Source organism: Coffea eugenioides, chromosome 4, assembly GCF_003713205.1.
Source record: "Coffea eugenioides isolate CCC68of chromosome 4, Ceug_1.0, whole genome shotgun sequence".
Taxonomy (NCBI): domain Eukaryota; kingdom Viridiplantae; phylum Streptophyta; class Magnoliopsida; order Gentianales; family Rubiaceae; genus Coffea; species Coffea eugenioides.
Window position 1 is genome coordinate 40,958,423 of NC_040038.1, and position 16,163 is coordinate 40,974,585.

At 31.9% G+C, this 16,163-nt stretch overlaps 1 protein-coding gene across 2 annotated transcripts; it reads right to left on the reverse strand.

Moving 5' to 3' along the window:
• Positions 1-5,247: 5,247 nt before the first annotated feature.
• On the reverse strand, positions 5,248-9,476 carry LOC113767761 (cytosolic sulfotransferase 5-like). 2 transcript variants are annotated; one of them, XM_027311945.1, is made up of 2 exons: positions 9,337-9,476; positions 5,248-6,543 (listed from the first exon to the last, which is right to left on the reverse strand). In XM_027311945.1, the coding sequence occupies exons 1-2, from the start codon at positions 9,362-9,364 to the stop codon at positions 5,552-5,554; spliced, it is 1,020 nt and encodes a 339-aa protein (XP_027167746.1). In that variant the 5' UTR covers positions 9,365-9,476; the 3' UTR covers positions 5,248-5,551. The 2 variants fall into 2 exon arrangements, with proteins under 2 accessions (XP_027167746.1, XP_027167745.1); XM_027311944.1 differs by lacking the exon at positions 9,337-9,476 and adding an exon at positions 8,816-8,832 and having other exon boundaries at positions 5,248-6,596.
• Positions 9,477-16,163: the final 6,687 nt, after the last annotated feature.

Below are 16,163 nucleotides of genomic sequence, written 5' to 3' on the forward strand. Positions count from 1 at the left end.
GGTTTGGGTGTATGACATGAGAAGAACAACCGAGTTCTGAAGCATGCAACGGCATCTGCTTGTTGCTTATGGACTTGCACATATATATGTGCAGAGGCAAGAACACTAACTAGTTAGAAATTCGAGATTTCGTCCAGCCCACCACGATTTTAGGCTGTAATTAAAAATCTTTTATGCTGTTTTTAGATATGATTAAAATTTTCAAAAGACAGCGCATGTGAACATGTGGAGAAGAATGAATGTGCCTCAATCTCGTGAAACAGATACAGTTTGTTTGGTGGGCTAGGTAAAGTATCTATGGTGTTATTACATTGAAGGTTCTTCTCCATTCTTCTTTTCTTTTTCTTCTTCTTTTTATGTGTTAGTATAATTTTGTAAAGAAGGGAATAAATTAGTGTTAATGTTACCATTCTTTAATCAGCTTTAGCACTTTAAAGAAGGGAACTTAGGCTTAAGAATTTTCTTTTCTTTTTCTATTTTTGGGGTTTTTATCCTCTTTCTTTTTTCTTTGGAAGCACAGTCATTAGACTGATGAAAACAAAAAGAGACCGGAAAGACAAATCATGATCGGCATTTTTTTTTTCCCCGTAAACTCTATGTTACATTCTCTACGTAAGGATGTGATTGCATGTATATGCTCTTTGCTTATGGACTTGTACAGAGCAAAAAATGATAAACTTATCTTGAAACTTTAATCCTTGCAGTTTATCTGACTAGAAGGATGATTTTTTCAAATTAAATATGACTAGAAGAGGATGTTGCCTTCATGTTAGAACTCAACATTCGTTGGACCTTGATTTAAGTAAATCTCCTTATCAGAAGAGTAGAAAGACAATTGTCTGATAAGTAAAACTTCATTAGGGGGAAAACAAACCTACCCCAAGAAGGTTCATTAATGACAACACTCAACTTTTGGAGTAGTTTTTTGTTTTGGTCCTTCGACAATTCCAGTGCGGACAATTCCAGATTAGACAATCCTTTTGCTTGAAGACTCCAATGAAAATAAAATACCATACAAAAAATGGATAGGTTGTATAGAAACTAGTGGGAGAGATTTGAGCGAACGTAGTTTGGATTCCAGAGAAAATTTGCTGATTCGCCGGCCTTACGTACACAGTGCTAATTAATAGAATTGTCATGTTGCGTTTTGAAATTGTGAGAAACTAAATGTAGTAAATTTGGATTAGTACGTTTCATATGATAACACATTTTTTGGAAAATGTAGTAAAATTGGATTAGTACGTTTCATATTTGATAGAACATTTTGTGGAAAATTGGATTAGTACGTTTTATATTTCATGCATTTTTTTTTTAGCTCGAACTCAAAGTTTTTCATTAAGAGTTTATTGACTTCAAACTCGAGTTTAAGCTTTCATAAAATTGAGTCAGACTCGCGTGAATTAGATTAAGACCTAACTCACTTGACTCTCATTTGCAACCCTAGATGGGTGCACATGTAGAACCCACCTCTAGAGCCCTCATATTTATCTCATGGTTGCACAGATGCACCCCGGTTCATAACAGAAAAAAAGAAAAAAAACATATATTAAATAACGACTTAGTAGTTGCATCAATTTTTCTCTAATCAAAAAACCAAATCATGTCATCAACTTTGTCCCAATGATTTGTATGACCCTGTGCCAGAAAAATTTTCCTACAACACTAGAGGTATCTCGGCTGTGCGAGGCACAGCCTTGGACCCCTTCATAACTTAATTAAACATATAACAGCAAAACTTTTTGGTACATAATAGACGAAAACACAAGAGAAAAATTGAGCATCAGAAGAAATTCCATCTATGAAGTTAGCTCTTCTAAATCAAGGAGACAATAAACATAGCATCTATTAAATCCATAACTGATCTTGAAGTTAATGAAGGCAAGCAATGAAACAGGTGCACAATTGAATACAATTGGGAAGGAAGAAATCTGATTTTTCTGTGCAACTTTTAGAAACAATTTATAAAGAAATAGAAAAAGAGACTTTAATTGATTACATAAAGGAGCTGTTTAAATGTAATGGTTGGTTAGCTACTAATCAAACATAATTAATCAATATCCAAGGATTAAAAGTTTTTCATTAATCTATAAAGCTTGATTCTATAGTCATAAATTAGACAATATATAAAAACAATACAAGTTCTTGTAGTTATGCAAAATGACTTGCAATTGAAATCTTTTGTCTTATCCTGTATGGTACATCTTTTGTCTTGATCCATCAAGATAGAAGTAGGGAAATAAAAAATGGGAGAAAAATCATAGATTTCTCGAATGAGAGTTATGTCATGTGTCAAGAAATGGGAGTGCTACATCAAATTCCCATGTCTTCTTATATAATATGTAGACAATTAGAACAGAATTAATGAAAATTGATCCAAGGGTTGTAATGTAGTATTAGTATATTAAAACTAATCTAATGGTGATGAATTAGACAGTACACTCACTTAATCAAATAATTAAGGTTAAAAAAATTCATTGGGCTCAGAAGGAGAATAAAGGAGCCAGACTTGCTCGGTTTGGCATGAAGAAAGAGCCAAAAAAAAAAAGCGATATGCAAGAGGCAAGAAAAATCATGTGCAAGAAAAATATTAGAGTTATGCAACTTGTCAAATTATTAAGAAGTCAAGTGGCAACAAGGGAGGCAAAGAACTAAACCCCCCTTCCTTCTTATATACAAGGTAGATGATTCCATCCCTCCGGAGCCCAATATTCAATGCACCAACAGACCCTATGGAAGTTGCCCGAGTCCATCAAAACCTCAGGGTGTAATATTGTCTACATATAACCTGAGATCTCAGAGATGCCCTGGTGTCGGTATGGCGCTTCCTAATGCAGCTAGGAAAACCCAGGAGGAACCCAATCCATATGGAAGATGCCTGCAACAGTTTCTGCAAAGGGAATTAAGTCCTTGGACCTTCCATGATCATGTTTGACCACTGGATTTTCCTAGCTGCGTTACGGAAGTACCATAACGAGCCTTTTCAGGCCCAGCCAAGTTTTGTCTCCAGAAAAAGTATCTCGTCAGGCTTCCAAGGTCTAGTTTGAATACTATCCTTAGCCTAATCAAATTGGAGGTATGGAACATTAATATATCTCTTATATATGTACTGATAATATTAATTCATTTTCCTTTCATGTTTGATTATATAAATGCTGTTTACAAAATTTTGTTAAAATACCGAAAATTTTAAAAATTATCGAAATGGGATCAGGTAAATTGTTTGCCGTATTTCTATTTATTATATGAGGTAATGAACAATTGAACATTTTTTAGGATCAAGTTAAACTGCTAGAATATTGTTACTTATGGAAAGCAAATAGGTGTGAAGAATTTTTTTTTTTTTTTTTGGCTCACGCCTTACAACAGTCTTGTTTAGTTTTACATTAGATCTTGAAATATACACACCAGTTGGAGGTATATACTGAGCAGGGAAGTGATTTTAAAATGTGATAACGATTCTCAAAAAATATATACTGAGCAGGGAAGTAAGTGTTCGCATCATACTGGGAATTTGATGTTAACTTCCAAGTCGTCTTACTCGCTGGTTTCTTTATTTTTTTCTTTTGGTGGGGATTATTGCTCCTCTTCAACTGCATTTTGTTCAAACATCAAAGCCGTGCAAACCTTAGGCCTTATCCTTATTTCCCTTGCTCATTTCTCGTGCAAACCTAAAATAGTTCGATCTTGCTTACTCTTGGAATTCTAAAGTTTGATTTTTGGTTTGGAAAGTAATTGTGATTAATCATAACACTGTACATGTTCCTGAAGGGGGTGGAGTTCCACAATCAACGACGATAAATTGGATTTTCAAAATTTTACTTTCGTGAAAGAAATTGTTATAAATCAGGGAATTTGGGTCAAGTTTGGTTTATAGTAGTATATTAGGCTCTCCATGAGTTAATAGAAGTGTCAATTACAACCCAATTATATTGATCCGCCCAAATTTGCCCACTAATAATCAGCTCAAATCTGCCCATTAACTTTAAATGGGTCTAAATGTTTACCCAATTAAACACATTTATCTGGTGGGTAGTGGATTGATTCAACTCACCCATTTTTATCGATTTCAAAATAATTATACATTTAAATTCAATTTTAGCAAGTGTTGAGGAGATAAATTTGAATTTCCTACCAATATAATAATAATAAAATACCGTTATTTCTTGTCAAACACATGCGACAAAATTTAAAAAAAAATAAGCAGAATTTCAAATGAGTCATAAGTGGATAATTGAGTATACCTATACTCATTTATTTAAATGGATATAAATAGGTACCCATTAAAATAAATGAGTGTAAATTGATTGACCCAATTATTAAACCTATTCCTAATTATGACCTGTCCAAACCCGACCAAGTCATCCATTTTAATACCTCTATAACTTAATGAACATTTTACAGTATCAAAAGGATACCGTAATGTTAATTTTTGCTAATTTTGTTACAACTTGGTCCAAACGAAATACTTTATTTTGTCACAATTTCCAACGGTATTGTTTGATTTTACATCTAATCTTGACACCTAATGCGTAATTTGTATTTGTAAACTTTCACATAGTATTTGTAAACTTTCTCTATCAAATGATAATCCTTTGTGTACGAGGCATAAATTTTCACAAGCGAGATTCAACAATTAAAAAAAAGCTAGTATAAAGTAGATAATATTCAAAATTTCATATAAACTATAGATAACTATGTATCAGTTGCCTTTATATAAGTTAATTAGAGGAAAGCATTTTTTTTTTCTTTGAATATTTGTCAAAATAATAATCTGACTACATAGCATGTTGCGCAAAAATTTTTATCATAAAGTTCCCGACGTGCAAGTAAAAGAGGACTTAGCAATGCCATCTGTAACTCCTCAAGTATCTAATTATCAATTATAATCATCAAACGGATTTTTTATTTTGAATGTTTCGCTGTAACGGTTTCTCCTTGCAATATTAACATTAAATAGAAAGAATTAAAACTCAATCACTAGTTCACAGGCTTAAAGAAATTTATGCTTAGAAATGAAAAGGATGATAACATATGACCTCCTTTCTTCTTCTCCTTATTTTATTTTTGTTTTTATTTTTTATTTTTTATTTTTTTTGTTCTGCAAAGGATTTGCTATTGCCATAATATTGCAATTTCACACTTTTTCCCTCTTTCTTTTACATTATATGGATTTTTGCAGACAGTCATCAAAATCTTAAATACGTAATACAACCATTAATACACCAAGCCTCTTGTAAAGAAATATGATTTTGACATCATACTGATAAAGTAGCTTTATTCAAGTGGTTGATTTCCTTACAAACGACTTACTTGAATGCAATGTTTCACACTTAAACCATAAAATACAAACTTTAATTAGAAATCTAGTTAATTAGCTATAAAAATAGCTAAAACACACAAAAACTAAATAATAAAACACATAAAATACACACATGTCAAACATTAAAACATCACATTGAAACAAAAATAAATAAATAAAAAAAAAGAGCACGATCAGCGGTTCATGCATGTAAGAGAAATTGGTGTTGCATTCCTCTCTAGTTTGATTAGATTAAGGATAGTATATATCCAAACCAGCCCCTTGAAATTTCTTGCCAGCGATTTCATCGAGACGTTCCTTCATTTCTGGTGTCAAGTGATTTTTCCAATCCCCAACAACACCACGCCTGAAGAAGGAACTCTTAGGCAGCCCACTGTCTGCACGTCCTTCCTTGTTTACGTGCATACCTTTGAGCCTTTCAAGACTACATCTCGATATAATCCTATCAACCTCATCATCATTAATAAAAGGGCGACCAAGAAATGAAGCCAGCTTAGTCACTTCACCTCTAGGGTTCATTTTCATATCCTCATACCTCAGAAAGAGTATCTTATCAGGCCTGGCTAAGCTTTCTTTCCAGTAGCCAAGAACATGATCATGGAAAGGTCCAAAGAGGTGAACTCCCTTACAGAAACTATCAAAGGCATCTTCCATAGGATATGGTTCCTCCTCGGGCTTCTTAGCTGCATTGACGAAGTACCATAGTGACACCAGTACATCTTTGGGATCTCGAGCAATGTATACAATCTTACAGCCTGAGTTTTTGACCGATTCAGACAACATTGAATACGGTACATGAGTTTGATATAACCTTGGTTGAGCTTTTAAATCTGGGTTTTCTGATGCTCTTAATGGGTTGAAGATTTCCATCTCCAAACATGGAATCAAGTTGTGGGGAAAATTTTCTTCCAAAAGGTCATACTGATCCTTGGCATCATTGATATTGTTGAAAGTCTGAGCAGCATGACCGTCCATAATGGAGACCATAAGAGATTTAAGCCAGGTAGTTCCTGATTTTGGTGGAGATGAAAGCAGAAAATCATTGTCTTGAGCCTGAAAATTTGATTTAGCAGCTATGGCTCCTTCCAGCCAATCAATTCTGTACCAAAAGCCATCGTACTCATAAAGATCAGCAAATCCCCACCATTTTTCCACCTTTGGAAGTTCATCTTTTGCATGGCATGGAGACAAGGTCGATGATGTAATTTGGTTTTTGAACTCATCTGTTACCAAATGCAAGAGATACCGGTGCATTTTGCACAATTAGACTAATGACACAACCAGCATTTCTAGTTTTGGGAGGCAAACATGAAATTGATGATAATAATGCCTTTACAAAATCATATTCGTAAGTTTGTAGGGTAAAGACTAAATATCAGAGTAGTTGTTGAGTTAAGAAGTTTATTTTTGTAAATATATAAGATTTTTGAAATCTTTGGGAGGCAAAACTAAAATGTATGGTGATAATATCAACTTTACACCGTATCCTCAAGAAAAATATTTTTGTGTTTCCCCCTGAAATGTCAATTACTTTCAGGCCTTGACCATAAAATAACAACGTTGAGAAGCATCATCAACTCAAAACACAGACGCTGGCTAATCAATCCTGCAAGGTATGGAACATCAAGGCCACTAATTGTATGGAAACTAAACAAACGTCTTCCAGCTCTAAACAAACTAAACAAGGCTAGTACCATCACTCTTGGTAAATAATACAAAATATTAGTCTCTTCCTCCACCGTAAAACAGAAAATGAGGCTAGAAAATTGTACTTCAACATTAAATTTCTTAGATATCAACTGCATTTCAACGAGGCTATTGAAAGAGAATACATCTAAAAATTCCCGAGTCGAATATCAAACTACAAAACCGCAACTTACCCACCTATTTACTTATCATGTGAAGGTCAATAGCATAGATGTAGGGCTATAAATGAATCAAGTTCTTAACAGATAGTTTGGTCTCGATTCATAAAGAATTCAATCTAAACTCGAATATTAACAAGAAACTTGATCTTGAGCTAGAAATTTAATTAGGATTTTGAATCGAGGTCAAATTTGCAAGTAGTTGGCTCAATAAGGCTCTTTAAGACTAAAAAATTTTATATTTTTTTATAAATAAGTGAATTGACATAAAAAAATTTATTAGACAATATAAAAAATTATATTTATATGTCCAATATTATAATATCAAAAATTTTAAAAAAAATCAATTTCAACACTATCAAATACAATATCAAATTGGATTTGATTTTAAATTTGAAACTCGTATAGGATTTGAACTTCAGCACAAATTGTGCTTCCGGCTTCGTAGTGTGCTTGCTGCCTGTTTGCATGTCCAAAAAGAAGAGGAACATTACATGTTTGGATGACTCATCATCTTGTACAATTTTGTTGACAGACGCAGGACCTTAAAAAAAGGTCTCCTCCCTCCCTCTTTTCTTTTTTTCTTTAAAAAAAAAAAAAGAAAAAACAATTGTAGGGCACACGGCCTAATGAGATCCACGCCGCAACTGTCGGGACTGGAACTCCGGCCTGGCTACCGATACGGATACTGGATGGTTTTTACAGTCGTGGACCTGTTTGCTAAAAATGATGGGCCTAGCCCAAACATTTTTGTTATTCATTTTTCCTCCTTTCTCTTTTTTTAGGCTAAATAATGTCCCCTAGTGAATTCTTTGCTTAAAACTTACTTATCAATATCCTTAAACTAAACAGTACAAAAGTCCTTGAGATTCAAATATCCCTTCCTCCTCCTCGTTTCTTTAATTATACCCACTCCCTGCTTACACTGAAAAAAGGCTAAAGTAAACTTACCAATACATAGGACTTGTTCTTAAATGATTTTAATTTTGTAAAATTGATTTTTAAAAATCGAATCATTCATAATAGCTCGTGCTCTCGTTTACTATTATAAAAGCTAATTTGATGAATGCACTGGTGCTCTCGAAAAATGTTGAAAAGCTACTTTTGAAAATAGCATGACCAAATTGGGGATCAAAGACATATTTGGAAGTAGGATGAGAATCGGAGGAAGATGGAGAGAAACATATTGCAAAAAAAGTTAATCAAACCTCTAGATAGTTTAGTATTTGAGTTAATCTTTCCTACACCGTCAGTGTATTTTTTTTACACTGACGGTGTAGGAAAGATTAACTCTTAGTATTTATGTTAAATCTAACAGATACATATTGTTTTTGCTCGAAAAAAAAAGGTCAAAATCGCAATCTAAAAATAGCTCAAGACTTGTTTTGGATTTCCAACATTTTTGGGCCTAAAATATCTAAATAAAGATATAAGAATAAGTCGAGAACACAACAAAATAATTTTTAAAAAATAAGAAACTAAATGAATTTTCAAAAGTCACTTGAGGACCCGCCCACAATATTTTGCTAATTAATCAGTTTCAAACGAAACAGAAATATGTCTCGCCAATGAATCGTGATCATCACAAGTGATAGGTCTTTGTTTTTAATGTACTAGCTACAGTACTTGAACATTTAGCTTGATTTTATCAACCACTCCAAGTCATGTGCCTGGAGCTTTACAAAAGGGTCATATGGATTATTAATGGTCCATATTTGTGATTCATCACTTTAAGTGATTCAATCCACTTAAACCCAAACAGTAAATGGACTGGAGTTTGATGGATGATGAATATCAAGCTATTTGGATCTTGTCTTTTTCTTCTCCTTCCACCACCATCGGCCTTTGCATGAATTTTTACTCTTTTTTTTCAAACATTTCTTTGAAATTTTTCTAAGGTCATTATTTTATGAAAAGTATTATCAACTTAAAACCACTCAAAACTCAAAAGATTTATATGGATATTCTTTAATATCCACTCAAATTTTTTAGTGATTCAAACCCATTAAAATGAGGTGGATGTGGATCATTAAATGGATTCAGATATGCATGCTACTTACAGGAATGATAAAAAATTCAGCACTTAACACTCAATGACAATGAGTATACTCTTAAAGTGCCATAAATTTTAAAGAAAGGTTGTAGCGTCACCTGTTTGATTAACTCCTTGGCTCTCCATCTTTGTGACGCCGGGCAATCCTCTTCTGTTAGTTACAAAAGGATAACAGGGGAGAGGAACAGAAATGTTTTATTTTTGAAAGGAACAAAAGTTTTGAAAGGAGCAGAAGTTCGAATTGACATCTACCTACTATAATTATATCAAGTGGCTCCCATCTATTTTGACATGTGCCTTATTACTCATATGAGAAAAAGTTATCTTTATTTTTTTCCTTTTTCTTTTGGCTTTCTTTTTCCCCTCATTTCCTATTTTCTTTTTAGCAAAAGACAACCACAAGAACCCTCATCCTCATTTAAACTTTCACTTGCACGTTCAATTTTCACTCTGTACTCTTTTCATTTTTTTTCTCTTTTTTTTCCTTCACCCTAATCATTTACTCTTGCTTTTTTAATTATTGAATTAGTTTATCCATTTTTTTCAAATTTTTCATAATTAACTAATTGAATGATTTTTGTTGTTAGAGTGGATGAGGGAAGGCAGCATTTTTTGTTGAGGGAAGATAACAATTTTTCCTCAACTTATATTCATTCCAATTTTAGTTTTCATTTATTAAAATTTTTATTTGGTAATAGGCTGATAGTGCTGGGATGGAGGAGGAAGAGTTTGACAAGTGAAGATCCAAGGTGAATGATGACTAGAAACGAAATAGAGAGGTCTGTTGAATTTAAAATTAATCAAAATCTCTTATCTTATAGATAAACAATTATATTTTCATATTTTGATTTATTTAAAGTTTCTTAATAGCAAAAAAATGGTTATTTACTAGATGAGAAGGATGATATGTAAAGGAACTGTTGGGGCTAGCAATTTAGGATGTGAATAAAATATTTCGTATAATCTCTTCATTTTGGGTTACTGAGTTGTATCTATGATACGTGGTTTATTTTTCATGGTATGATAGTTTGAGAAGAAAAGAAGTGTAAAATTAGATTTTAAAATCATTTGCTTAAGTTGGTTCTATGAATTTGTATTTTTATCATTTTTATTGTCCCTAATGATAATATAAGCTAGATGTGGAATTGGATATATCATGACTATTTGGCTAAAGGAGTTGATAAATTTTTATAAACTCAAGTTGTTGAATTGATTGCTATTGTTAGGGAATTGCAATTGGTGGTGGAAGTCAAAATTGAAACTTTTAGCCTAGAGTGTGATTCGACAAAAAATTTGTTAAAAAATTCAATCTTGATTAAGAAGACATTTTTGCGAGCAAACAAATGGTTGGTTTCGAATTTATACATGTACATTTGCATTCATATTTTTATCTAATATCACTATTTGTATTCTCAAGCTGTTTGGCAGATAATATTATCACTTGTTTGTAATGCTATTAAAAAGGATTTAAATGGATGGATTAATAACTTATTTTTTCTCTGAAAAAGACAAAAAAAAAACAACATATAGGTTTGTATGTTTTGAAAAGGATAGAAAAATGTTCAAATTTGTATGTTTTATCGATGTTGAACATTGTGACATATCTTGGTGACTTCCTTAGTGTATGTTTGGATCATTCAGTTTTTCAAAAACTAGTTTTTTAAATACTATAAAATTTTTTTAAAAGTACTCTAAAAGATAGTCTAAAAAATAGTATAAATTTTTTTAATGTTTAAAAAATATCCCAAAATATATTTTAAAAACTCTACTACTCTTAAATAATCCATAATATTTTCTAAAAATATCCCAAAATATGCTCTAAAAACTCTGGTATAGTAAAATTTTTCAAAAACATCCCCAAAAACTGCTAGAGGTATTATGACTACTTTTGGTTTTTTCACAATTAAAGCTATACTACTATTAAATTGGCAATGTAGTGTACTTATTATTTCTCCTTTTTTTGGTATTATTATGCACACATAGTATTGGTTCAAAAATCTTTGTCCAAATCACAATAAATAGGGGACTAACTTCATAAACATAATTTCTCTTTATAGCAATTTTTAATTGTTTTGATGCTCAAATTTTCTCCTATATTTACCGAAAAGATTTATTGCCCTGTGTTTAACTAAACTTCTAAGGGCACAAAGCACAGGCAAGATACCTCTGGTGTGAAACTACTTGAAGATTTAGAGTTGCAAGATAAGACAGGTGGCCAAGCTACACACCATACATTTGTAACAAGCAAGATAGGAGGTTTTTGACAATTTCACCCAGCACTTTTAAGATTTTTAATATTACATTTAACTTCCTTAACCCTAGAAAATGATCATAATAGTCTTAATATTTTTTCATGCAATTAAATAATTTACTCCTAATCTTGTTCATCTGAATGCATCACACAATTAGATATTTAATCGAAACAAAAATAAAATTCACTCATGGAATAATCGATTATGTCCTAAACACAATTATAACATATTACAAATTAATTTTAGTTTTGCTTGGAGGATCTGAAAATAAATAAAAGACGATGTAAGTTGGGTTTAAAAAGGTTAGGATTGGTATTGGTGCTCCAAGATTTGAAGGATATAATGTTGTGTTAACGCGGTTATTGAAATTCTTTGAGTTTAACAGTGTTTTTTTTATTTTAATTTTGATTGAGGTTTGAGGATTTGGGGATTGGTGGTTGTAACGGTCATGGTGATAATGGTACTAATTTGAGATGTAGTAATATGAAAGGTTTAAAATAGTAAAGATGAGGGTGAAAAATGAGTTTAAGATTTTATGCATGTTTTATAGTTTTTAATAATTTTATAAGAAGGTAAAACGAATTTCACAATTTCATAAGGGCATTTTGGATTATTCATTCAAAATTTTGGCCATTAAATAGTTTTTGTTACCAAAATGGTAAATTCAGGGGAAGCATGTGCAATTTTTCAAATTTTAAGGGAAATAGATGAAATTTTTTTAAAAAAAACCTCAAGAGAGGTTTGTGAAATTACCCCATTTTCTTATGCAACTACTTGAATGTGGGTCCCCACTTGCTACGCAACGGATCTTCTATCCTACTCTCCGTACCACCTCCTATCTCAATTTTTATTATATTACTATTTCTCTTTCATAAATATCATGTTTTAGTTCTTTTTTGTTTCTTAAAAATCTAATAACAATTAACCGAATAAAAAATAAATACAACAGTCTAAAAAAGCAATATAAAAATCAAAAATTAAATTTAAGCAAAAATTTTTAAAAATCCATTTTTTGATTAATACAAAAAATTTAACAAACTCAAAAAATAAAATATACATAAAAAATGAGATTTTTTAATGAATTTTCTACTTATTTTCTAATTTTTGATTTTATATTATTTTTTTGAGACTGTTGTATTTATTTTTTACTTAGTTAATAGTTATTAGATTTTGAGAAAATAAAAAAGAACTAAAATATAATGTTTATAAAAAAAATAGCAATATAATAAAAAGTGAAACGAGAACGGCAAAAGAAATAAGATAGAAGATCGGTTGCAAAGGTTACTATCCCACTTGCCTTCCAAAAGATGATTCTATGAAGACTTCGGTACTGCAGAATTATTTTTGTCCTTAGGAATGACGTAGATACTTAAATTAACAAAAATTCTTAAGATTTTTTGTTTTTTTGGTCAGCAACGATACATTTATATAATCTACTCTATCCTAATCTAGGGGGAGAGGGAGCCTAAGGAGGCTGTTGTGAGGGCTAGTGGGCATACAGATCCAACTAGACCAAAGGAGTGATATGACACAATCCTTAGATTTTTTTCGCTGCTGGTGAAGATTGAACCTCACTTAAGTCCCTCCTTGGTGTCCACTGAGCTATTGGCCAGTGGTTAACAAAAATTCTAAAGATTGGTATAGCGGTTTGTGCCAATGGAGTGGTAAATTGGCATGATGGGGTACGGATGAGCTGGGAGTAAAAACATGCTGGGAACGAAAGTACGAAACTGAAAGGATTGCCGTGATGCTGGGGTCCGCATTGAAAGCAGCCATGACAATCTGCCGGTGGAGGGGGACCCAAGCGAAAGGACTTGAAGAAGACTTTTTTTTTGTGAGTTATTTCGCGAACTCGAGAAACAAAGGGTCCGTTTGGATTCCTTATTTCTATCTCTGTTTTTGAAAAATTATTTTTTATATTCCAAATATTACAATAAATATATGTAAGGTATAATTATCGAGAGATTTAATGAGGGATATTAATCTATACAACTACTTCCACCTAGATTTCACCCACCAATGTTGGTGGAAATTCCTTATATTATATAAAATTGAGTTATAATCAAAGTGAAGTTTAAATTTCAACAGCATGAATAGGGGCTTTTTGAAAATGTTATGTAGTTTTTTTAAAAATTTTGGTTCCTTATACTATATAAAAATAAGTTATAATCAAAGTGGAATTTGAATTTCAACGGCATGAATAGAGGTTTTTTTGAAAATATGGAATGTTATGTAGTTCTTTTAAAACTTTTGATACAACTGAGAGCAGCATGTATTTAAGTATATTTATCGAAATGCCCTCATTTTGGTACATTTAAAGATTTGATTTATGGATACATATAAGTATTTCTGAAATATGAAATTATTTTTTAATCTTTTTGCATCGAGTACAACTCATATAAGCTTATATGTTGATGTAATTACTGAAATAGTGTTATAGACACATTTAATTGAAATATGATTTTTGTTGTGCAATTAACACAAAGACATATTAACACATTGGTATAACTAGCGTTGGAGGGTAACAACTTATATCTTCTATTGGGCGATTTTCAACTGACATCTGCAGGGGACTTTTGGTGATGGTAAAATTGTAAAAGTATTGATAAAGCAAAGTGTACAAGTATGTGTTGCAATTGGAATGTACTATTATTAATTTTGTTATATTTGATGACTATTTCTTTTCAGAATGTACTATTATTTGTCTAATGAAAAATCTTTTTTAACTACGGCATCAATACACGGGCACTCCCCCTAGTAATATTCAAGGTAATTAATCAAGATGGACGGATTTGTATGAAATAATTGTAAAAGGAGCAAACAAATCAAGCAAAAATTTTGTGAATAGTGGAAAGACAACACTCGAGAGGAAGAAGGCGCGAGTAAATAGAGGTGAAGGGGCAGCTGCTACGTGGATAAGGTAATATGTTGTGTAACTGTGATCAATTATTGGACATAGTTTTAAAATATATTTTTGTAATCGACGGAAAAAATTGAAATACAGAATAAATTTGCTCCTGGATTATTATTTGTAGTTAGTTTGAATAGAAAGAAAGAACATTTTGATTGTAGGTAGGAAAAAAATCAAAATATGTAAAAGAATATGCTTTCGAATTATAATTTATAGTTTTTGTAGATAGAAATAAAGAGCTGAGAATTCTCAAATTTGACTCCTATCATGATCCTATGATTCCGTGTAAGATCCTAAATCATTTAGAGGAAATTTAGATCCTATATACTATCCGAATTGTTTACCTGAAGTAGTATCATCGGATCGTAAGATCCCACAATACGGATCGCGATATTTTAGCTTCAATGTGGATCTGAAATTTGTGGCAGCAATTATGCAGGCGACAGAGAGGGGCCGCAATAATGCTGCTTTTGGAAGACTGCAGGTAGATGTCTAAAGATTCCCAAAGATATTATTGAATCCATCTTCCAAATCATGGTGAGTAGGTTTGGGCGAAAAGATACTTTTATATTGCCACTTCTACCCTCATCGTAGGCCACTGGAATGAAAGCTACAAGTTGCCAGTTGCATTAGCGAAATTGAAAAGAGAAAAAAAAAAAATAGAGAATACAGATTGAAGTATTGGTCGATTACACTAAATATAAACTTAATCATTCCAAAAGAACTGGTCAATACGGGATTTCCAAAAAAATCAGGTAAACTAGGTTTATAAGATCGGTTTTAGTCATTGTTATATATGGAAACAAAGCCAATATACTTTTCCCAAACTCTTAAATACACAAAAAAAAATTTCTACTGATTCTATAATAAATTACAAAAAAATTTTATATAAACACTTAAAAAACACACCTTTCAAACGGATCCCTAATAATGAAGATGGACGCATTAGTGCATTTGAGGAACTAGCACATTGTCACTCTGAACACTACACACACTACAGATGTGTGTGTGTGTTTTGTTTTCCCAAAAAGTCAAGAATATGAAACTGTGTCATTTGATTTGATTTGATTTTGAATAAACACTGCCACATTTTGGATATTTTCTTTTCTAGTATTTTCGAGTTTTGAAGTTTCCATTCATGCTGCTTGGTCAAGTGGTCCCTACTGGTTTCCCATTTGTTATTTTGAGCCCCTAATTTCATTTGCTATTTAGTTTCTAAACTTCCTAAACATTTTAGTTCAACTCCAAACTTTTTCTAATTTTTGCTATTAAGTCCCCAACATATCTTTAACTTTTAAATTAGGATTTTTTTTTTTGTTTTCCTCCATTGCTATATTGCCTTTATATATGCAATGAAAAACACACCCTATCTCTATCGTACATTTTTCCCTTTTTTCTTGTCAATTTCTCCTATCTACATGCACAAAATCTCAAATTCATTTTAACCCTAATCTCTACTATTTTAAACTTTTCATATTACCATATCTCAACCATTATCACCGTGACCATTGCAACCATCAATCCCTAAATTCTAAAACCTCAATCGAAATTGTGTATCAACTATAATCTCCTTGATTTCTTTTCCTAACTATTTTACATCACAAGCAGACATAAGAAAAACTCTAGTAATAGAGTATCAACTATAATGAAGAAGAGAGCAATTAGTAGTACTATTATAGCTAAATGCACCATAGTACTATTTGCTGCATTTCATTTCACAGCACTATTCAAATCCCACTCGCTTAGGGAGTCCAGCTACAAG